This window comes from Centruroides sculpturatus, unplaced genomic scaffold (assembly GCF_000671375.1).
Source record: "Centruroides sculpturatus isolate CEXI.00-Female unplaced genomic scaffold, Cexi_2.0 scaffold296, whole genome shotgun sequence".
In the NCBI taxonomy this organism is placed as follows: domain Eukaryota; kingdom Metazoa; phylum Arthropoda; class Arachnida; order Scorpiones; family Buthidae; genus Centruroides; species Centruroides sculpturatus.
Window position 1 is genome coordinate 357,258 of NW_019384990.1, and position 22,495 is coordinate 379,752.

Consider the following 22,495-nt stretch of genomic DNA (forward strand, 5'->3'; position numbering starts at 1 on the left):
CATTTGCATACAGATGTCTTTTTGTCTACTGTCTCTAAGAAGCGCTATAGATAAAAATGGCAACTGCGCAACAGAGAACATGTTTTGTGTTATGCAGTTTGCAAAGTTGGAATCAATCATGAATTTCTCAGATAGTTTCAAAGTAAGGCAAACATTCCTGTTGCTCAATGATGACCGATTCTGAGTTTGCAAACTGTACGACACAAAACATCGTTTCCATTGTGGAGTTGCCATTTTTGCTTACAGTGTTTCCTAGACAGTAGATAAAAATACATAAATTTGAAATGCAAATAGTTACTGTAACGATTGGTGTACAACACACTTCTCGGGTAATAATTAACATAATTACAGCAATTTAAAATGGTAGCATTCTTTCCAGAATATCCTCTATATATAGCATAGGCTCATGAATTTATACATCTGGTTAGCATTGTGTTTTATTTGTAGCTTCTAAATATTCCTTCCAAATTTTTTTGTTAATTTCAAAAAATTTCATAAAATAACATTGTTGTAAGCTTTTAAGAAAAGAACAATAACAAAAGTATAAATGTATATTGGGTGTAAGCTGCTGTCAAAATGTAAGTATAGCAAGATGAATGAGGTGCTACAAAATATTAACATATAATATTTTTACTTATTGCATATTTATTTTGAAGTAAATATGCTGATGATCATATTACAATCATTTTAAGTTAACAAAATTTATTTAAATTTTAATAATATTTATATTTAATATCAGTGCTTATTATAATATTATAATTTGTTAATATATTTTTATATTGAGTGTCATTAAAAAGTAATAAAAGTTTGAATTATTTGACTAATTTAAATTCACTTATCCAATATTTTAATGTGAAATTTAAAATTAATGTATACTAATTACCTCGTAATGCTGCTAACTTCCTGAGAACACCAGACGTCGAGAAAAACGATGACACAAATGGACGGAAACGTGAAGTGGATGATGGAGGAGGATGCGTAGGTGTTACAGTGTTTCTGACACTAGACGGCAAAGTACTCGATTTTATGGAAGTGGCACTTATTATAGTTTCTGGTATGTTACCTGAGCTCAATGATGTAGTTTTGGAATTTATCACAGTCATCACCTGAGGTTGTTTGGCACAAATATTTTCATCATCTTCTAAAATAGTTTCTGTGGATGCAGGGGATTTTTGATGTGACAAAGAAGCAGAGGATGCTCGACTTGTAACAGATTCATCCAAACTCAAAAAGCTATCGTCTGATGACTTCAATGAATAATAACCAGTATCTCTGCAAGCTGCCTTTGAACCTGTAGCAACTTCAAGATCAGAAATATTTCCAGTTGATTTTGTAGCAGATACTTTCCCCTCTTTCTTTTTTGCCTTATAATCAGCTAAGAGAAGATTATTTTCACTAGATGCTTTCTTACGATCACTGAGAGTTCTCTGAATATTACACTCATCTTTATTTTCTTCATCAATATTTTCTGTTTGTAATTTTGAATTTTCTTCTTTTGCACAAAGATATACATTCTGAGAATTATCACTGATCTCTGTTTTTTCTGTTACGCATATATCAATCTTTTCTAAAGATGAATTTTGTTTAGAAATAGAATGTACATGAGCAACAGTTATGCTTTTCTGCTTAGAATGAACAATGTTATCATTGTTTGTATCTTTATATGCATCATTTATTGAATACTCTTTCTGCGAGAGATGTTTTTCTGTTTGAGAATCTTCTGCATTATCTACAGATATTCCTTCATCAACCGTAAGCAGGTCCGAATCTAATTTAGGCACTTCAAGCTTCTCATCTTGCAAACTTTTTTCTTTGTAATCATCAATATTAGATACAAACATAATATCAGCTTCTTCATCACTAGAACAATTGCTTAATTCAGAAATTGATGGAGATAATTCATTTGAATTATCAATTTCCTTCAAGACTTTAACATCATTTTTCTCAGTTAAAGATTCTGAAATATTCTGTTTCCGTTCTCTTATGGGTGACCCGTTTCTACTTGCACTCACTGTATGCATTAATGCAACTATTTGTTCAGTTATGTAAACTCGTGCTTGAGAAAAACTGTCACCTTCATTTTTAGTCCTATCATTATGTGTAGCTTCAACCATTTTTTTAAGAGACTGCATCAATTGTTTACATATGTACACAGTATCTTCAGAAATTGTAGAATCTGTACTCTCTCCACTGCCAGAACCTTCCGAACCTCTTCGCTGTAATGGATGTACATTAACCATTAGTGCGCTATTTCGTCCATTTTGTTCTTGATCATCATCGTCAGTTGTAGTACAATCTGCAGATTCTAGTGTATCACTTCCATAATCACTGTTGTTACTACCTATAGTGCTGCTACTGCAACTACTACCGCTCGGATCACCAATAGACAAAGATGCCGGTGAAACCGTTTGCATAAGTTGTGCAATCTGCGATTCAAATAATTCCCAACCAGGAAATTCTCCAGAATTTGTATTATTTACATTTGCATCTGCAAAGTGTGCAACTAACTTATTCATTATATATTTTGCTTCATCATCAAGATAGCCTTCAGAAACAGGGGTGTCAACTTTATCTGTTTCATCCAAGTCAACAGGTTTTGTCACCTCTAACATATCAACATTATTTTTATTTAGATCATTTTCAATTATAGTTAAGTTTTGTTTATCTTTATCTGTATCTTTAAACATTTCTATCTCAGTATCATCTTTACTTAAAATAATTTCTTCAAAAAGATAACATATTGATTCTAAACCTATATAATCATTATCAGAATTACAATTTAAAAATTCATCAGTTACTTCATTAATATTTTCTGTAAAATTTTCTTTGTTTTTGAAATTTAATGATGTAATATCTTGATTGTAATTATCATCATTTACAGATTCAACAGTTAAATTGGCATTTTCATTATCTTTTTTCTTTCTTTTTACTGTACTAAAACCATCATCATCACAGAATGTATCAGAAACATTCTCTTCATCTTTCTCTTTTACTTTTTTTCGTTTTACAGTATCATAATTATTATCCTGAACAAATGCATTTTCAGCAATTTCTGTGGCTTCAATCAATTCATCAACTTTCTCAGTTATATTATCATCAAATGACGGATCTAAAGAACAGATTGAATTTCTCTTAGACGCCAAACTACAATCGTCGACTTCACTACCGATACCAGCACTCTCGTCGGTAAATTCCGCATCATCCGGATAGCAAAACTTTCCATTACCTAACAAACCAAAGGTGAAATATTTTTCTAGGCGGGAAGCAGCCAAAACGGCAGGATCAACATCATTTGTTTTTTCACTCATTTCACTATAAATAGAGCCCGAATTCTCGGAAAACGAGTCACTAATAATACTCAAATCATCCTCGCTGATAGCCAACGAAGCCCTCTTCTGATCGAGCGCACTGGCAATAGTTAAACTAAAATACTTCTCGAGTTCCGAGGGCGGCATCCGATTAGTCGGCGTAGTCGACCCGGAACCTCTATCGCTCTCTTCGCAACTCTCCTCCATAATGGTATGTAAACTATAACTAGAATGACTATACAGAGGTTGACCCGTAGCTGCAGGCGCAACGTAAGTAGCCTCATCCGAGGAAGAATCACTATTGTCTTCGTTATCACTGAAAACATCACTAACGCTCGACGTCTCCGTGTCGGAGGGATAAGGATCTCGAGCATCGACGGATTCGGTAACGGAATCCACGTCGGCGTCGGCCCCGTCCGAAACCAAACCGGGCATTTTCTTGACTGCGACGGACGGCTGACGTTTAGAGTTAAAACACCTACCTGTCTCCAGGGCGACGGTGAAGTACTTTTCTAAAGTAGACAGTTCTTCATTATTTAAATCAGGTTTCATCGACTGCAAATCGGGTCGACAGTTCTCTGTATTCAAAACATCCATTTCGTTCCGCGGCGTGTGGGTGGCACATTCTTGACTGGTAACGCAATCATCGGCCACATTATCCTCTTCTATTTTAACCTGTGATTGATGCCGTGGCAAAATATCATCAGAACGTTTTGCAGTTTCCATATCTGGGTCTATAACTTCGTCTCCTCCGCCATGTTCCGACTGCACGATCGATTGTGCTGCACAGCTGCTAGGCGACGTCTCCCGATCTTGTTTACCAACCCACAACTGGTAGTTGGCTGCAGCCCGCACCGAGTCAGTCTGCTGCACTTCTATACTCGGTTTCCTGCCGGGGTCAGGGTCTGTGCCTGTTGCACTTTCACGGTCCGCCTCCAACACGTCTTTCTTCTTGCCAGTGGAGTCCGTAACGTGTTCTGTTGGCCCAGTTCCGTTCGTGACACCGTCGCATGTTTCCGTGACGTAATCGGTAACGTGAACGACGAAATCTTCCTCCAGTTCCGGTAGATCGAAATAATCATCGTAATTCGCTTGATTCGGCCAATCGTCGTCCGTGTCGGAACTGGAACTGATAAAAACTATTTTGTACTCCTTTCCTTCTGGTATCATTATTCGATAATCTAGACATGTGTCGTCCGTTTCGGAATTCGGGCTGTGCCACGTGCTGCAGTACGACGTGTCCCACGTTAAACACTCCCCGTTATTTGGTTCCTCCGCCCAATTTCCTTCCATAGTTATTGACGGCTCGGACTTATCAGAACAACTGTGACGAGCTGTCCGAAAGAGAAATGGTCCGCTTCTGTGACGTCACGACCTCAGGCCTTTTAGGCATCCTCCGTTCTTTCGTCATTCTGCCAAATAAAAATGTTAATAATTAACACAAATATATATCTATAATAAAATTTCCCTATCTTCAATCTTCTAAACAAGCAGAAGCTATCGAAATTTGCCTTATTGATTTCCTTATTGAGGTGAACGCGATCGATTTTCCTTTCAACCCGTATTGTTACGTCATTATCCCCTAAGGGATATTTTAAATTTACATAAATTACTCTCACAATTGAGGATAACAATGTAAGATACGGCATAAACATTTAGGATATGGATTAAATAATACAAAGTGTGACATAAAAAAAAAACTAATCCACTCCCTAAATTCCACCCGTTTTTATAAGTTATAAACACATATTTCAGGCTCCCAAGCCACCATTTTTCATTATAGCGAATTTCACAAACCATAAATTCACCTTTCAACTCTCAGACACGGTAAATATACGTCTAGTATTTTAAAATCGAACCGACAAAAGCCGTTAAGTTGTGTTAAAAGCACTGACGTAACGCAGTTAAACCGTAATTTTTGAGAAATTTCTAGGTTTTAACCTTCGTAGAGTACCCCGCCCAAACTTCCCTAGCAAGACCCGTAATGGGTAAATACACGAACAGAATATTTTTGTCAAAGGGGTGCAGGACCGGTTGGTGACGACGAGGAAAACATGACAGCGATGACGTGTGCAAACACACCTTGGACGGAGGTGGACTTAATTAGTTGACTGACCTTTTCTCATGCTTTAATTGGTTGCGCTTTTATGAGCAGAGAATGATGTAGATAAAGTAGAAGTAACAGCTTCTTACTTTATATTTTACTACGTCACACATTATTGACTCATCGTAGTGTTTAAACGCATTCAACTTCTCTCAATTGTTTTGTTAAGTCATCAATACAATCGATTCGTCCTCGTTTTTTTTTTATTATTATTTTAATTTCCTTATAACAATTGATGTGTCGTAAGGAAATTCAACTGAAAAATTGCACACAATTTGCAATTTAGAATTTTTAATTGCATCTATTTAAAGATATAGGCTAAATACACTTTAATTTGATTGCGTGATACACCAATAGCTTAGTTTCAAATATTGCAACTGCCATTTTTTTATGTTCACGTACGAAAAACAATCAGAAAATTTTATAATCTTTTATCTTCAAAAAATCTACAAGTCGACCCCCCTATAACACTGTTGATTATTCCGTTTTATATGAATTCCATGTTGTACGAGTCACTTAGATTTTACAAATACGTGTGCCGGCTGTGAACGGCTCGCGTATTTGTAAAATCTAAGTGACTCGTTCAACATGGAATTCATATAAAACGGAATAATCAATTGTGTTATAGGGGGTCGACTGTATTTGCGGTTTATTTACAATTGATATTTACATTATCGCCATTTTTTATGAAGTCATGTTTAAAATTTACTGTGTTTCCAGCCCTGTTTATAGGCCTATCAATTCTTGAAACCACCATAAACTTATTTTATAATATATAGAATATATATATTTTTTTCTTTCAAAATGTCTGAAGAAATTTTTTGGCCCTTTAAAACTCCCAAAACTCATATTTAAATCATTTTTATATATCAAAATAACAACGCTACATTAACAGATCCACTAATTATAGTTAAAATATACTTCAAGTTTATGATGATTAATCCCTTCTATTCATTCCCCCATTAACCTCTATGAAGATTAATCCCTTCTATTTACTACTAACCAGCTTTACTTATCAGAAGAAGAAATCTTTTTTACTTTCTGGCACCTCCCAAAAATCTTTTCTACAAGAAATTCATAATAAAATGACTCAACTGAACAGATGGTGTTAAGAAAGTACAAAATCATCAGTTCCCCCCCTTTACTACCGTGCACAATAATAGAGACAGGATACACAGTACATGACTAACAGACAATAGAAACCTGGCCTTGATGAAGGGTCTTAGTTCCGTCAGGTGCAACGTCTAAGCTTCTAGTAAAAGTTAAGTCGTTCAGAGGATCCATTATACTAGAAATTTGGCTAAATTATGTCAACACCATTAAGAAAACCTGTAAAAATTGATATTACATGGGAATATTTTGTCATCTGTACACCTTCCACAAGCCACGATATCGTCACACGGAAACTATTGTATTAGAACTAAGTCACGTTTGCGTATGAGAGACTAAGTTTAGCTATAATGAGTGGTTAAAGGTCGTTAACCAGTATTTTGACTACCTGAGAGTCTGGCTCAACTTCGAATCACTGAGATCATGCATGAGTAATGTGCAATAATTTTTCTCTATAGTAATCATTCATGGCTTGATCCTTGAACCTTATGAGAAAAGAAACTGACTCTTATGTACCATTAAACCTTTAATTATAAGAGATAAGAGGCATGAAAAAAGTTGGAGGAGGAAAATTCTAAGAGTTTGCATAACTAATTTTAATTTTGCCTTGTCTTGACTTCTCAAGCAAGTTTCAAATCGTATGCAATGTCTGCATTCTATAATTTATGATGTAATAAGTACAATTTACATAATTAATATAGGGCCTACATATTCAATAGTATTTGAGATAGGGGAAGAGATAATGCTTTAATTGTTTTAAAGAAAAAATTTTGGGCAATTTGTATCGAAATCTCCAAAATCTGAATTAATTTGCATTGTTTCGCTTAGGGCAATCAAGGCTTTGGTCTTTATCTCACGACTCTAATTAGTGGTGGAATTTTTTAAACTTTTTAAATTAATGATGGATGCCATCTTCCAAGCCTTTATATATCAAAATATCAAATATTCTTTAGAATTATTAACAATATTAACGGATTTTCAGTCTCTAAATCCTTTTATTACGCTTCAGGATCGTCTACCAACTGTCAGGATGCTATCTTTTTATCATATTTCACATCTGTTTCCTCTTGGGAGTCGTTCAAGCATTACATCAGCGAAACTTTGTCCGTTTTTGATCCCTTTCCCTTCATCACCAGTCATCAGAAATCAGACACTCCCTCCCTGTAATTAAGTCATCAGACCAGAAATGAAACCATTCCCAAATACACAAGAATTACTTTCAGACAATTTTGTGATGATTGGGGTGAAAAATAAACAACACGGGCAATCTTACGTCATCAGACTCACCCCGTCCCCATCGTCAGATACAAATGAATCTCCTCTCGCACATAAACTGCTGAAGTAAATACTCGAATAGTCCCATGTAAATTTCATAATCATAAAGACCAGGTGTTTGACTATACAGGAAGTATACATGAACTTTATTAATTAGTTAACGTAGCCTGAGAGCCTTATTCAATCATTCAAGACGAAAGATGAGATAATGAATTATAACGGTTCAACTGGTTTCATACTTCCTCGATGGTTAGAATCAATCATCATGAGGCAGACCTTTATTCAGTCAAGCATGATTATCAGACTGAACGGGTTGTCACCGGATTCCACGTTGACAGCAACCAAATTTAGTATATATTTTAACTTTTGAACTCGATAAATCAGGTGTTGTATATTCATCTCGATTATCCAACCATGAGGATTATCACATTCTACAGCTACGGCCTCTCATATTTATAGCTCCAGATTGTATTCTAGAGCCATAGTCTTTCATATTTATAGCTCCAAATCTACATTCTAGAGCCATGGTTTCTCACATTTACAGCTTCAAATCTTCTACATTCTTGAGCCATGGCTTCTCATATTTATAGCTTCAAATCTTATACATTCTTGAGCCATGGCTTCTCATATTTATAGCTTCAAATCTTATACATTCTTGAGCCATGGCTTCTCACATTTACAGCTTCAAATCTTCTACATTCTTGAGCCATGGCTTCTCACATTTATAGCTTCAAATCTTATACATTCTAGAGCCATGGCTTCTCATTTTTATAGCTTCAAATCTTATACATTCTTGAGCCATGGCTTCTCATATTTATATCTTCAAATCTTATACATTCTTGAGCCATGGCTTCTCACATTTATAGCTTCAAATCTTATACATTCTAGAGCCATGGCTTCTCATTTTTATAGCTTCAAATCTTATACATTCTTGAGCCATGGTTTCTGATATTTATATCTTCAAATCTTATACATTCTTGAGCCATGGCTTCTCACATTTATAGCTTCAAATCTTATACATTCTAGAGCCATGGCTTCTCATATTTATGTCTTCAAATCTTATACATTCTTGAGCCATGGCTTCTCACATTTATAGCTCCAGATTATATTATAGAGTCATAGTTTTTCATATTTACTGCTCCAAATCTTCTATTTTCTGCAGCGGTTATCGGAATTACGTGACCAGATATCATTTTAAAAACAACTTCCGAACCTTTGAAGTGATGGGGTCAGTAGTTTATGAGAATGAACGTGAAACGTCATTGAACGTTACACACTTTTATTGCTTTCAAAAAACATTACATTAAGTACATTAATTAGTGCGATTCTCGGTAGTTTGTCGCGTTTGTTCATCTTCGGTTGGTAAATATTAAAAAAAAAAAAAAACAAAAATCGCCTCTCCTCCCCCGATTTTTTATGAGTCGTTTAAGATAATCCGTCACGGATCACGTGAAGTCTTTAACGAAGCGTCAATGTACTTTCCGGATGCTCTAGAAATGATAATAAACAAGAATGTAGCGTTCATGATTGATTCCATTTTGTTTTAAATTAAATCGACATTTTAGAGGAAAACAAATTTCATTTTAATTTTATTTACCATAGGAGGGTGGACGTTCACGAAACGTGATTCAGCTCGGTGATTTTTAGAGGTGAATCAGTCACGGGACGTCACTCCTGGATGACTCATGTTCAAAATAATAATAATAATAATAATTCATTTCAAAAATGCTTGTATCATGGCTTCTGAAATTAGGGAATTTTAGAATTGGATTAATAAAATGAGGCAATGTAACACATGGGCATTGTGCCAAGAGCACCCCTTGGTACATCTGTTCAAGATGTCTCATGGCAGGAATTTTATGAAAAAACTCCCTATTTAGGTGAAGAAAACGCGATACCAGTACGTTTCTGCTCGAACCCACGACTAGTGTTCGGTGGTGTTTTATCTGTATTTGTTTGTACACGTGGGCGATCTGCAGAAGGGTGATGCCTCCCGGGAGGATTTTCTATGGGAAACTGGCCCCTATTTAGGTGTTACCAACGTGAAGAAAACCCGTAAAACTGCACGTGGCCAACTGAAGCACCCGATATGAAAATCCGCGAATGAGGAGCACAAAACTGTACATTTTCCACACGTGATGTGCCCTTATTTTATACTGAAAAGTAATTTTATTAAAATCATATCGTACAAATATCTAAAATCACTAAAAAAAATTGATGATGCAACTCTCAGAACGACATGTTCCACATTAAATGACGTAAATAAGCACATCTATTTCAGTCCAAACAATGAACACGAGCATGACGTGTGACCCGATGAAAAATTAAGACCCACTGACAAGTATCTGCAGTCTACAAAATTCCGGCGGAACCAGTTTAAAAAAATAAAATAAAAAAAACGAAAAAAAAAATGGAGGAAGAACATTTTCCTGTATAAATCTTATATAAAAATCGATATAATATACATCCCGTCCGTCTACAAACCATTCAATTATTATCCGAATTTAATAAGATTGGTAGGGCCTGTTAAATTAACAAGAGGCCCTTCGTTAGGAGGGGAGGGGAATTGGAAAAACAGTTAAAATTCTGCGTGACAGAGCGAAATTTATCGCTGTAAAATCAAGCGAAATTTTATAATGGTTTGAACGGAATTCTAATCCAGTTATCTTGGTGAAAGTAGAAGGGCAAACCACTTTCTCCTCCTCTGTATATACCATACGACCGACCTGAAAGAACATAAAGAGCACATAAATAAGAGGTCAGCGCCCTTTGCAGGTATGTGGATAGCTCAACAGTTGAGTGTGTCCGCATTTCACGCCAATTATCTTATGACTTTTTTCTTCTTCCGCGTGGTGTTTCGTGGTTATTTAACACGCGCCGGTCCTCCCTGTAATGTCTCAAAAGCATTCTATTCATCTTCATACCAGATTATATATTTAATTTACAATTAAAGCCAACAATTGGATGAAGATGATTACCTAATTATCCAGGGAATTGGTGTATGTAATAATTGGAAATACTTAATTATTATCTTTCGATTTTTCTTTTAGAATTTTGACCCATTTTTATAGGCCCTTTACCTTTCGTGTTGTTTAAGGGTCCTCTCCTTAACTCAAATCTTAAAATGTATAGTGTATTGTATTCGATTCTTAAGGAGAGATTTTCTAATAAATAGAGACAAAAATGGCGCCTCGTAAACTGTAAATCTGTTACAGAAATGCCACAAATTTTGAAAATTAATTCGTAATTTCGTGCGGATTTCTGATCGCTTGCCCTCCACTAAAAAGAAAGCAGGGCGGTGGTGGATATTCCCAACCATTCATACAACCGACCTTCCTCCCAAGGGAGGTGATTCAGAAACAGGTGAGCAGGTGTCACGGTTTCTACACCTTTACGTGCAAAGATGCGCCCCTTCTTTCTTCTTTTTTATTGTCCTACAGAGCATTCACGGTCACTTAAGGAAAAAAAAAAGATGAAGAAGAAGAAGAAGAAGAAGAAGAAGGAAAAAAAAACCCTTTCCGAAACTAATAAGGGGGCCAAATCTGGAAGGTTCATCTGTTTAAGAAACCGCATTCCACCCAGAGCCGGATTTACACATAAACTAAATTAGGGCCTCACATTGTTTGGTATAGGAAAAGGGCCTCTAAGGATACGTGTTATAGCTTAGGCCCTCACATTTGGTAGAAGGGTAGGTCCTCTTATTGTTATAGCTTAGGGCTGAAACAAAATTTGAAACTTTATTCAATTGTTCAGTAAAGGAAAAAGGGGGAAAGTTTTTGAAACTCTGTGACGGTTATAAAGTTCGTTACGTATAAAATAGAACAATTTAAAAAAGAAAATACAGTTTTAAGAACCTGAAAATAAATCAAGTTACGTTTTAGAAGAGAAAGTGGGTACGTTTACAACCAGTTTCTTCCTAAAGTAGGATCATGTGTAGGTTGAAAGTCTCAGGCAAAGACCATTAAACTGTCGTTTACTTACTTAATGGAGATTAGAACATGCAGATCAGTATCTAAACACGAGGAAAGAAGTAAAAATTGAGTTAAAAGTGTTGAAAATTCTCCAAACTTGTAATAAACGTAATTACAAGTAACCAAAAATTTAACAAGAGCCTCAATTATACGGATCTACAGTAAATTTTGGGGGGGGATTGTCGAGTGTTTTTCTGTTATTAAATGTTAATTAAAGCAAATATATTGTTGTTAACTGAAGTTTTATTATTAAAGTAGCATCCTAGAATGTGACACCCGAGGGCAAGAGTCCATCTGTTTACTTCTTTTGTGTGAACAGACGGACTTCTCTTTGTTTCCAATGATCGAAAGGAGATTGAATAGAAAACAGGTTTTCTAGTAGACTTTTACTTCTGTCGGAAATTAGTTTTTTCACATTAATTTTTTTCTCTATAAACACAATTAACTGAGAGTGTGTTTTATACGATTTTAAAGCTACAAAAAAACTTTGGTACCTTACTCTACATTGTTTCTATATATATAAACATTTAAGAAACGTGAACAATTCAACAGATTAAACTATAGTTTAATGGGTAATTTGTAAAAATCGTGACGTACAAACACATAAAGTGAGTAAAATTTATTAGTAAATTATCCTACATTTTTCTTCTTCTTCTATGGAAGTGAGCCAGAATTAGAAAGAAAAACAGTTGTTAAGTTATTAATTATTGTTATTTCTCCCTTCCAAAATATAATTGTAAAGGTTCTAGACTTAATTAACTCGAAAAGACTTTGGTCTAAACGCGTGACGTAAATAGAAGGGAGGTTAGAAGAAAAGAGCATGCCTTATACTAGAGCGCTTCTATTGAAAGCTTATTGTAATTCTCCTCTCCCCCTCGACTAGCTTATAACGTTTTTAATAAGTTAAAAATCTGTAAAAGCGAACCTCTAAATAACGAAGAGAGCATGGGGGCATAATAAACGAGGCACCAAGGTGAGCCAGGTTGAGATTGGGAAGTGGGACAAACCTCATGAGACTGGTTGGAAACCCACACCCCGAGGGACTACAAAGACACGCCCAGTAACGTAATGCAGACGAGTTAAATATAAAAAAAAAATACAGTAGAAAAAAAAAGGCGAAAGGAAATTTTCTTCTTCTTATACCAGCGTAACAAAACAAGAAGAACATTCCTACTAGAGTATAACTACGTTTAAACATAACCTAGTTTGTTATTCATAAAAATAAAGCTTATACAGAGTTTAACCCAAGGCAGTTGTTAACCTTGACTTTAGAAAAATACAAGAACTTTTTATAGTATATATTAAATAATAAAANTTTTCTGTACTATATTAAAAAATAAAATTTATTTGTTTGTAAGCTTAAAATACATCATTATTAACCATATATTATTAAAAATGCATTAATAAATAAAATACAGAATCGGGAATGGTAATTTATGGTTTAGCCTAGTGACAAGTAGATTCGGAGACAAGTAAATTCGACTTACGTCGTTTTTCGACTTACGTCGTTCTCCTGGAATCAATTACCGACGTAAGGCGAGGTATACCTGTACTGTAAACCAATGGTCTAGATCTGCTCTTTAAAATCCTTAAAAAAGAATGCTAACTGAAGAGGAATTATAATTTAAAAAAACAACCCGAAATGCATTTTATCAAAATAAGATTTTTTGGTTGTGTATTAATTTTTATAATAGACAATGAAAATAAAAGGTTTAAAATCGCGTAAGTGTGGTTACAAATTGGTGTGATAAATATTAAATAATAAAAATTATTAATCTATCAATAAGATACATCTATTTTTATATAATTCGAAGTACACTAATTAGTAATGTAGCCAGTAAAGTTGTAGTAATTAAGCCAATTCTGGAATACTTAAAGACTCAAAACATATATTAATTTTGATATTATAGAAGACGTTTATAGATAAATAATTAGAATAATTAATTATAGTCCATGTACTGTACTTTTAAGGTAACAAAATCGAAGTTGAAGAATCCTGCTTTGGGGACCGAAGCGCTATTAAAATAAGAAAATTGTACCTACACTAATAATAAACTAGTGTAAATTACGATTCTAAAGGGTAATTTAATGGTAATAAATAAAATTAATCCCACAAAGTCTTCATTAAAAAGAAATAAAATAAATAATAATAATATGTAAGTTTATTGTTAAAGTCTTTAACGTTTGGATAGGAAAATATTCGACATTTTGATATGGACGAAGAGAAAAGGCAGTAAAATTCGGGTCGAGACTACAATTACGAGGCCTTCTATTTCCCTCTTAAATACGATCCAGTCCGTTATTATGAGCATTTACACTTGTTATTTTACACTATTTTTGAGGGGTACACGCCCTTTTCCATGGATATAGGTTAGAATGATGACCCTTGACACCAAATCTTAGGTTACGTTCTTGCATACATAGCGAAAGGCCACTTGTGAAAATATTCTATTTAAGTATTCTTTTATAACAGTAAAAAGCATTCGTGATCATGTGAAAATATTAAAAGCTTAAAATTTGCATTTACGCCTGCGAACCGTGTATAACGCGCACGCTGAAATATAAAAATTATACACTAAATAGGCTAAATTAAATAAATAAAACTTTAAATTATTAATTATGAATTTCTTCCACGAGGAAAATATAAAGGAAACATGCAAAATAACTAATAAATATGTCTTTATTATCACGGATAAAGCATTGCCATAGAGGAAAAAAAGTTTATAATTAATACACCATGGTATATATTTCGAAGTTAATAAGGCAAATAGCATAACAAATTATCCTCTTAAAACTGTCACGCATGAATTAACTAATTAGAAAAATCGTGATAATGTTAATTACGTCGTGTTCCATTTAGACAGTGGCAATCTTAATGTTTCTGACGATCAAATTAGTGAACATGACTCTAATTATGATGAGAAAAGTAAGTTTTTACTAATATAAATATTAAAAATTACGAGTTAAAATGCTTTAATTTATATAAATTTAATGCTTACACAATGCAAAAAATATAACTTTTATTCAAAGTATAGCCTTACTAACATGTAATGTAACTGCGCAGTTGACTTTACCAATTATTTGTATTTTTATTTTCTTCCTTTTCCGGCATTAATATTATGCGCAATCCATGTAAATACGTTAGTAATAAATTAATAAATTAATCGAATTGCTACTTTTCCGAATCCGAGCTTTAAAATTGCTAAAATAATTATAATAGTTATTATTCACTAGGATTTTTTTCCATTTATCCATGTAAATTTTGCGTGTTTACCTCTGTATTTGTATTATTTCGAAAAATCACTTATGCTTTCGATGATTTTTAATAAAAAATTAAGTTTATTTTTATTTTTGTAATGTATTATTAACGTTTTCTATCGTCAAATCTACATTTAAATATTATTCTGATACTCATTAACGTTCTTCTCCAGAAATGTATTAGGAATACTTAAAAGGCCTGAAGGCAACAAGCAACAACAGTAACTTCTTAGCAGTTATATCAACCCAAAACATTAAAAAAATATCAGTTATTTTAATAAATAAAATAAATTTTCTGTTGCCACTTACGCTGTCAATGTCTTTGAATTGATATAACCTACATATTTTCATATAGATAACTCAGGGCATGACTTAGACTTGTGGCCCTAAGTTAAAACATACAAGAGGCCCTCTCCTTCACAAAATAATGTATACAAGTTCTTGTTGCATAGAAATTCAGGCGAATTTTGCATCATAAACTCATAGACTTATTCGCATAAATCTTCACAAGGATTTTATGTAAATATGGTGCCTTTTCTAAGGAACGAAATTAACAACAAATATTCAATAGATTAACCCAAAATCAAATTAAACTTATTCAAAATGTAATTATTCATATAGCATGACATCAAGATTAATGCTAGAGTAATTTATTTGTATGTAGAAAGGAAGATTATAAGAACATAATTTAAGAATTTCCAGTCAAATTATACCATTTTTGATTAATATACCGAGGAATTCTTCATTCTAACGGTTTAAAATGATATAATAATGAGGGCAAAAAGTCACCACCACATAGAAGTTATTTTATTTTTTTCTCCCCTTTAACTTTTTTTTTTTTTTTATAACAGTAGGCAACTCATTACTCCTAACGACAATTATTTTCTATTGCATAAAGCAACTTTAAGACGAGACATATATTTACAGCTGGATGCTTTCGGTTTCTCTCCTATTAATTGTATCCCACCTTGGCGCCACACCAGTCACGATGTTAAAATGCCGGGAGAACGTGTTTGTTCCAAAAGACTATTACCTCAGACCTTATACAAGTACGTGATGGCTTCTACATAGTATAAGAAGCAGCGCCTAAAGCGTTGTAATCATCACAGCAAACAAGGCACTAGGTTTACAAATACGTCCCTTACATAAATATGATTCTAATTAACATAATTAGAAAATTAATGTAGAATTCAGCTAGTTGTATAGTAGAAAATTAAAGAAAAACGCACTGTTTTCTTTCCATTTTTATTCAGAATGATTTTGGTTTTCATCTATGACGATCATGTGGGTAAATATTTATTCATGAACGTTTCAATGTCACGTTTGGTTGCATCGTTAAATCTACGCCCCTTGGTATATTCCCGTTATGTTACAATCTTACTTTAAATGCTTATCAGGTCTTACTTTAAGCTTCTATCATCTTACGTAACTTTTCTGTATACTTTCCTGTATTCCTCCTGTTTATGTATTTTTTTTCCCTACATTCTTGTCAGTTCTTTGTGTCTTCCCATGGTATATAAATGTCCCTCTCGTGTCTTTTGTATCAACCTTTGTATGCGTGTCATGAATGTTCCCCTTTTTTTTGTACTGTATCTACCTATTCACGTGTTTTTCACAGTATTTATATATCCCTATTATGTTTTGTTTCTATATTCTTTCATGTGTTTCCACTTGAAATATTCTAACTATTGTTCATCTTAAAATTTCTCCACTTTTACACGTATATCATTACACAATAACTTCTTTTCACAAGTCAATGTATTGTATTATGAGTAAAATAGTATATACACGCTATCTATAATCTATAAAAGCTTAAAAATAAAGCCAACTTCCATTAAAGTTTGCAGTTTTATCTACAAAAATAAGCAAAAAAAAAATGTAAATAATAACTTCAGCACTTACCAGGAACAATCGAGTTTTCATATCCAATTTTACGTGTTATAAAAATAAATAAAAATACAGGTTTCGATATCAAAATATTATTTATCTGTTCGATAAATTAGCGAACATCAGACAAACTTGCACTTGAAAACGTGATTCATCAGCGTGTATAAAGTCCAACGAATCTAATTTAACACGTTAAAAAAAAAATACAGTATATTTTAACAGGTTCCGTATGTAACTATTAAATAATGAATATAATTATTAATTTATGAGCATAATTTACTTTAAAAAATTCCAAATATTTCAATTATGTTATCAACTAATCAATTTGTTATTGTGTAAATTTGAAAATGGACGCCATATTGGAGTATTTTATATTGCATGAATTACTGTATTTTTAAAGTATGAAGTATGCTGTTGGTTTATCTTGAAAAGTTTATATAAAATAAAGAATTATATGCAAATCTGTAACTGAAATTATGGTTTATACGGCATAAATTATTGAAATTGCATCGTTTAGGTACGAAATATCGGCGGAGGTGTTCATAATAATCCATACTTTAACATAGTTTTAAATATATATCCCATTATCATGTCTAATAAACTTCATAATGAAGGCTTGAATAAAGAAATATATACAATAACGTCCATCTCTAAACAGCAGGCCATGTTTGACTGTATTTATTATTATTATAAAAATTCAAAAGATGGTAAACAAAGCTATTATCAATCAGGATAAATTTTATTTATGATGTTTTTCTTCAATTTCTACCTCCATAAACTGTATAAGGCCAACATAAAGCACAAGAAAATAAGGCATGAAGTGTCAATAACCTTTAAAGTAGCCATTATTAAAGAAACTGGTCGAAGTGAAGATAGGAGGAGAGACAAAGAAGGGTCTCAATTTAAACCCTGCCTGCCGATATCCATCCCACAGAGTATCTTAGATATATGCCCGCCTGTAGTGAGATAGATGAGTGTGGGTTGGAGTCAAGGTGGAGACAAGCTAGGATTACATCCCACGCCGCCTCTTGTGCACAATCTTGTCGCATAGTTAATGCTATTCCTTATCAAACATCGCTTAATTACGTAGTATCCAGGGGGTTCAAGAAGGTAAATATTTTCTGGAACAAAAAAATAAATATAATCCAGATGTAATTACTGATACGAATAATTAACATATCATTTTGTGTTGAATTTATTCGCAATTGCACAATAAAAATCCATCATTACCTTCGGGAGAAACTATAATTTCGATATTTTGTCATTGTTTTTAAGGAATAATTTAACATATTTAAAGATTAAATTAAGAAAAAAAATATTTTCAGGAATTTTTGTTAAATTTAAGGAAAAAAACGGGAATTTCCCTACCGGTCAGGTAATTAATCAATTTAAAATTAATACTTCAGATTTTCCCCTGGAAGTGATGTTTCTATGATTTTACACAAAAGGGAAATTTAAGGGAAATTGCGGATATTTGCATAGCATTCATCCCCTGATAAAGGAACAGAACACAAAACACTCTTATTAATAATACAAGAAAACGTCACAATATATTTTTTGAATTTTATATTCGGGAAATTTAGAGTTTAATATATCGATTTAGGGAAATTTGGGGAAATTTCCCTAGATCCATTGAATCGAGATTTTTCTGGCATAAATCAATTTTGTGTACATGGTTTTAATTGTAGGAAATAATATATATATATATATATTTTAATCGTGTATTTAATGATCAAAATTTATAAGATGAAAAAAAGAAAGTTCTTTTCACACAAAATGTAAAGAATTTCAGCGTTATTTTCCTTTGTTTACTTTCTTTGTTGTTGATAATGTCGTCTCTAATCCAGTTCAGGTGAACGGTTTAATATTAAAGAAATATAAAACATTACCTCCCCTGAAGATAAGAGATAAGCAAATGATTCGCTCTACATAAACAATAAGATTGTATATCATTCCTAAGAGAGAATGTGTATCTGCTAATAACATCTCTTAAGTATATCACGGAAGTATATAATAAGCGACTATTCACTAAAAATAATATCGTCCTAGAATAAATGATAAGAAATTAAAATTACTCTAAGGCGTGTCTTTAAAAATAAATATAAAAATCTCATTATTATAAAGTATTTTTAAATAAAAAAAATCAAACTTTGAATATTTAGGGATATTCAGGGAAAGTTTTCATCTCAGTTTTTCCCCCCAAATAAAAGACTTCGCTAATTTAATCGAAAAATATTTGAGAAGTTTTGTTGCGACATATTTAACTAAATGAAATAACTAATGTAGGGAAATTTAAAGAAATTTCGAAAATTCAGTAGATTAGGGAAATATATTTGGGGATATTCAGGGAAAAAGAAAAGATCTGGTCAATAACAATGATCCAGTATTTTCCTCAAATATAAGACCTAATTAAAGAAAGTTATATTTGAATAATTTTATTCTAAATGAATATTATAATTTAAATAAATGAAATAACTAAAAAAAATTTAAAGAATTTCGAAAAAATTCAGTAGATTTAGAATATATTTAGGGATATACAGGGAAAATTTTGATCACATGATTTAGTATTTACCCAAATAAAGATTTGCCTAATTTCATTATTTTCAGAAGATTGTAATCGGAATTTTATTATTAAACTGTTCATTTGTCTGTTGAATTAAGCGATTACGTTATCTATATTTAATATCGTCAGAATAATAAAATGGAAAATTAACAAATAAAAATTTATTAGATAAAGATTTATAAACAATAAACTGATAGGTAGAGAAATTTTTATATATAAACTTTTAATTTTAAAATCGAAGGAAAAATGTGAGGGAAAATTTAGGGAAATGGCTTTTTTTTTAGTTCATTAACTTCTCATTTACTACGGGAATGTGTGACTATTTAAATCACTTTAAATCATTTTAAAATTAAATTTTTACAGAAATAAAAATCCCAAAAATTCCCTACACAAGAAATTTCCCTAGCCCCAAGAAATTTCCCTAAATTTCATAGGGAAGTTTCTGGGAATTTCCCTAAAAACTCGATTCGGGCGATGTTTTTCGAAAATTTAATGAAAATACAATAAAATTGAGCAAATTTAACCGAAACTTTGCATTAATTTTTAGAAAACCCTCCAAAAAAATTAATTTTACGATAATTTTAGAATGTTTTTAATAAATGAAAAGTCAAATAACCAAGTTTTCTTTCTATGACAATGATATCTTAAAAGCGTTGGCGTTATTTTTTCAACAAATATAATGCAGGAATACCGGTTAGCAATGTTGTTATAGCAATAAAAAAATATATATATATTAACAATTTGCTTCTATTTAATAATGAATAATTCATTTACATAATGTAAATTTATTAATGGGGTCGCATTTTAATAGAATTTATTTTCTATAAAGATCGTTTTTCCATGATTTAAAAAATTGTTTTATTTAAAATTATGTCTCTTTTAAGGTGTTTTCAAGCGTATGCACATTCCACTTGCATGATTATTATACAGTCAGGCCTCATTACAAGGAAGCCAGAAGGGCCATTTGGCTAGGGCGTCATATTTACGGGGACTCAAAAATAATGCATTCCACACTATTTCTTTTTATTCAAATCACTTTTATGCACTTTGGTAGATCAAGTGATGCATAAAATACACGTACGAAGGGCCTCTCAGCTTCTTAAGGCCCTGGTAGATTATGAGATGCCCTGTTTTACAGCATAAAAAAGTAGAGAGGACCTTCTTTACTTAGAGTTACAATTCTTACATACAGTTTCTTTTACTGCATACCATGAAATAATTTGATTTACTATAAGTGCATAAATGGTGATTTTTATCAGTTATAGGATGTAAAATTAATAATAAAATGTAAATTTTTATAATGTTACTACGTACAGAAAACATTTCTTTGATATCAAGTAGTAAAACAGAAAGTTCAACCTGTCCTTGTATTGTTTATCTGACTTTAAATAATTTCGCCCAAGGGATCTATCTATCACAAATCAAGAAAAGTTGTTAGCCCAAGAGAAAAATTTTTCCCCTTTTATGGGTTGTTAATGGTACAAAATATATATATATATATATGGGCACACCCAGCAGTAATATACATTCTTAAGTCTTAATTTACTTGTTTACTTTCTAACACAATCAATTTTATTTTTAATATACCTGTCTAATGTAATAAACAAGACTCCATAATAGAAGGTTGAGAAGGGAAGGGTTTGTTTTTCTTTCCCCTCCCATTTTTTTTTGGTATGAATCAATTTAGAACTTTATCCCTTGCATCTCTTTTGTCATTTTGGACTTTATATTGTTTAGTAATGTTAGCAGGAACATTCGTAAGGTTTCTATTATCCACTATAAGGTCACTAACCGATTAACACAAACGGCGCCTCTTTGGATATGTAAAAGTTCGATTTTCGATAAGATTTAGTTTATATTTTTGTTTATTTTGTTTACAGTTTTTGTTTCGGAGCACGATAAAACGTATTGTGACTAATACAAACTAGTCTTACCTTGCGTACACTCACTCTCCTTACAGGGAATCTAAGGCGATTCTATTAACTCCTTACAATTAAAAAAAAAGCCAGTAAATAATCTTATAAGTTTCACGCAACAAGTAACAAATTGCACGCAATTACACGCGAAAACACAAGAAAAACAATACTCTAACAATAGCGATCGACAAAAATGATCGCTTTCAGAATTACATAGACGGTGGCGCCATCTGATTGCAAAGAAGTCAATTTCTTATCGAATATTTTATTAAGTAATAAAAAAGATAAATGTTTAAATATTTAAAAAAAACATCAATTTTATACATTCAGAAATTTTATATTAACATATGTATAGTTTGACCTATTACACTGGATGCTTTTCGTGATTTGTAATAACAATGGAGACATTATAACACGGCGAACTTTGTACAATAAGGGGGAAACAAAATAACGTTGTATATAGCTTTTCTATTGTTGTGTAGCCTTGTCAGCGTCAAAACCTGATTCGGTTCCAAGTAATTATTTTATTATACGAATAGCAATAAAAAAAAAGGTCCTCCAGGTAAATAGAAAGTGGAATTTCCCATGATTCGAGCCCTCGAGTAACCATTGTTTTACCTATGCTAGGAATCACTTACACTACAGTAAATAAAGAATAGAAATTTACAGGATAAAAAGCCTTAAATTGTAGACCTTTTATCGTAATAAATCAATAAGGTACTGTACTTTAACACAGTGATATACTTAAAAAAATTTTTTTACTTACATACCGAATTAAAGGATTTAAAATGGTGCCTATCAGCATTGCATACTTTGGATTCTATGTTCAAGATCTTCCCCACAACCTGCTTCTGTTAGAAGGCATTTCAAACGCGCTCTTAACTATAGATGTGGCATTAAGTATACACTCGGCTCAAGGGCTAAAGTTCAAGGGCGCCAATCACTACCCTGAAGAAATTCGCGTGTTCTTTAACTTCTCAATTATTCCAAGATTTACGTTAAAACAATACCAAACACTCGAATATTCGAACTTTAAAAATGCTACCGTAGTAACAAAAGGGAATAAACGGCGCCATCTTGGGAAGAAAACGAGAACTAAAAAT

General features: G+C 32.6%; 1 protein-coding gene across 9 annotated transcripts in view; it reads right to left on the minus strand.

The window, feature by feature from the left end:
• LOC111632985 overlaps nt 1–22,495 on the minus strand; it is a 67,178-nt gene that overhangs the window by 40,678 nt on the left and 4,005 nt on the right. For 2 of the 9 annotated variants that reach the window (XM_023377506.1, XM_023377504.1), the window contains exon 2: nt 884–4,720. In XM_023377506.1, coding sequence (XP_023233274.1) covers nt 884–4,601 — 3,718 coding nt within the window. In that variant the 5' untranslated portion in view covers nt 4,602–4,720. Of the gene's footprint in view, nt 1–883; nt 4,721–5,116; nt 5,603–16,928; nt 17,093–21,410; nt 22,097–22,158; nt 22,482–22,495 lie in introns of those variants that run through there. The other 7 variants (XM_023377501.1, XM_023377500.1, XM_023377502.1 and 4 more) reach the window with 7 other exon arrangements.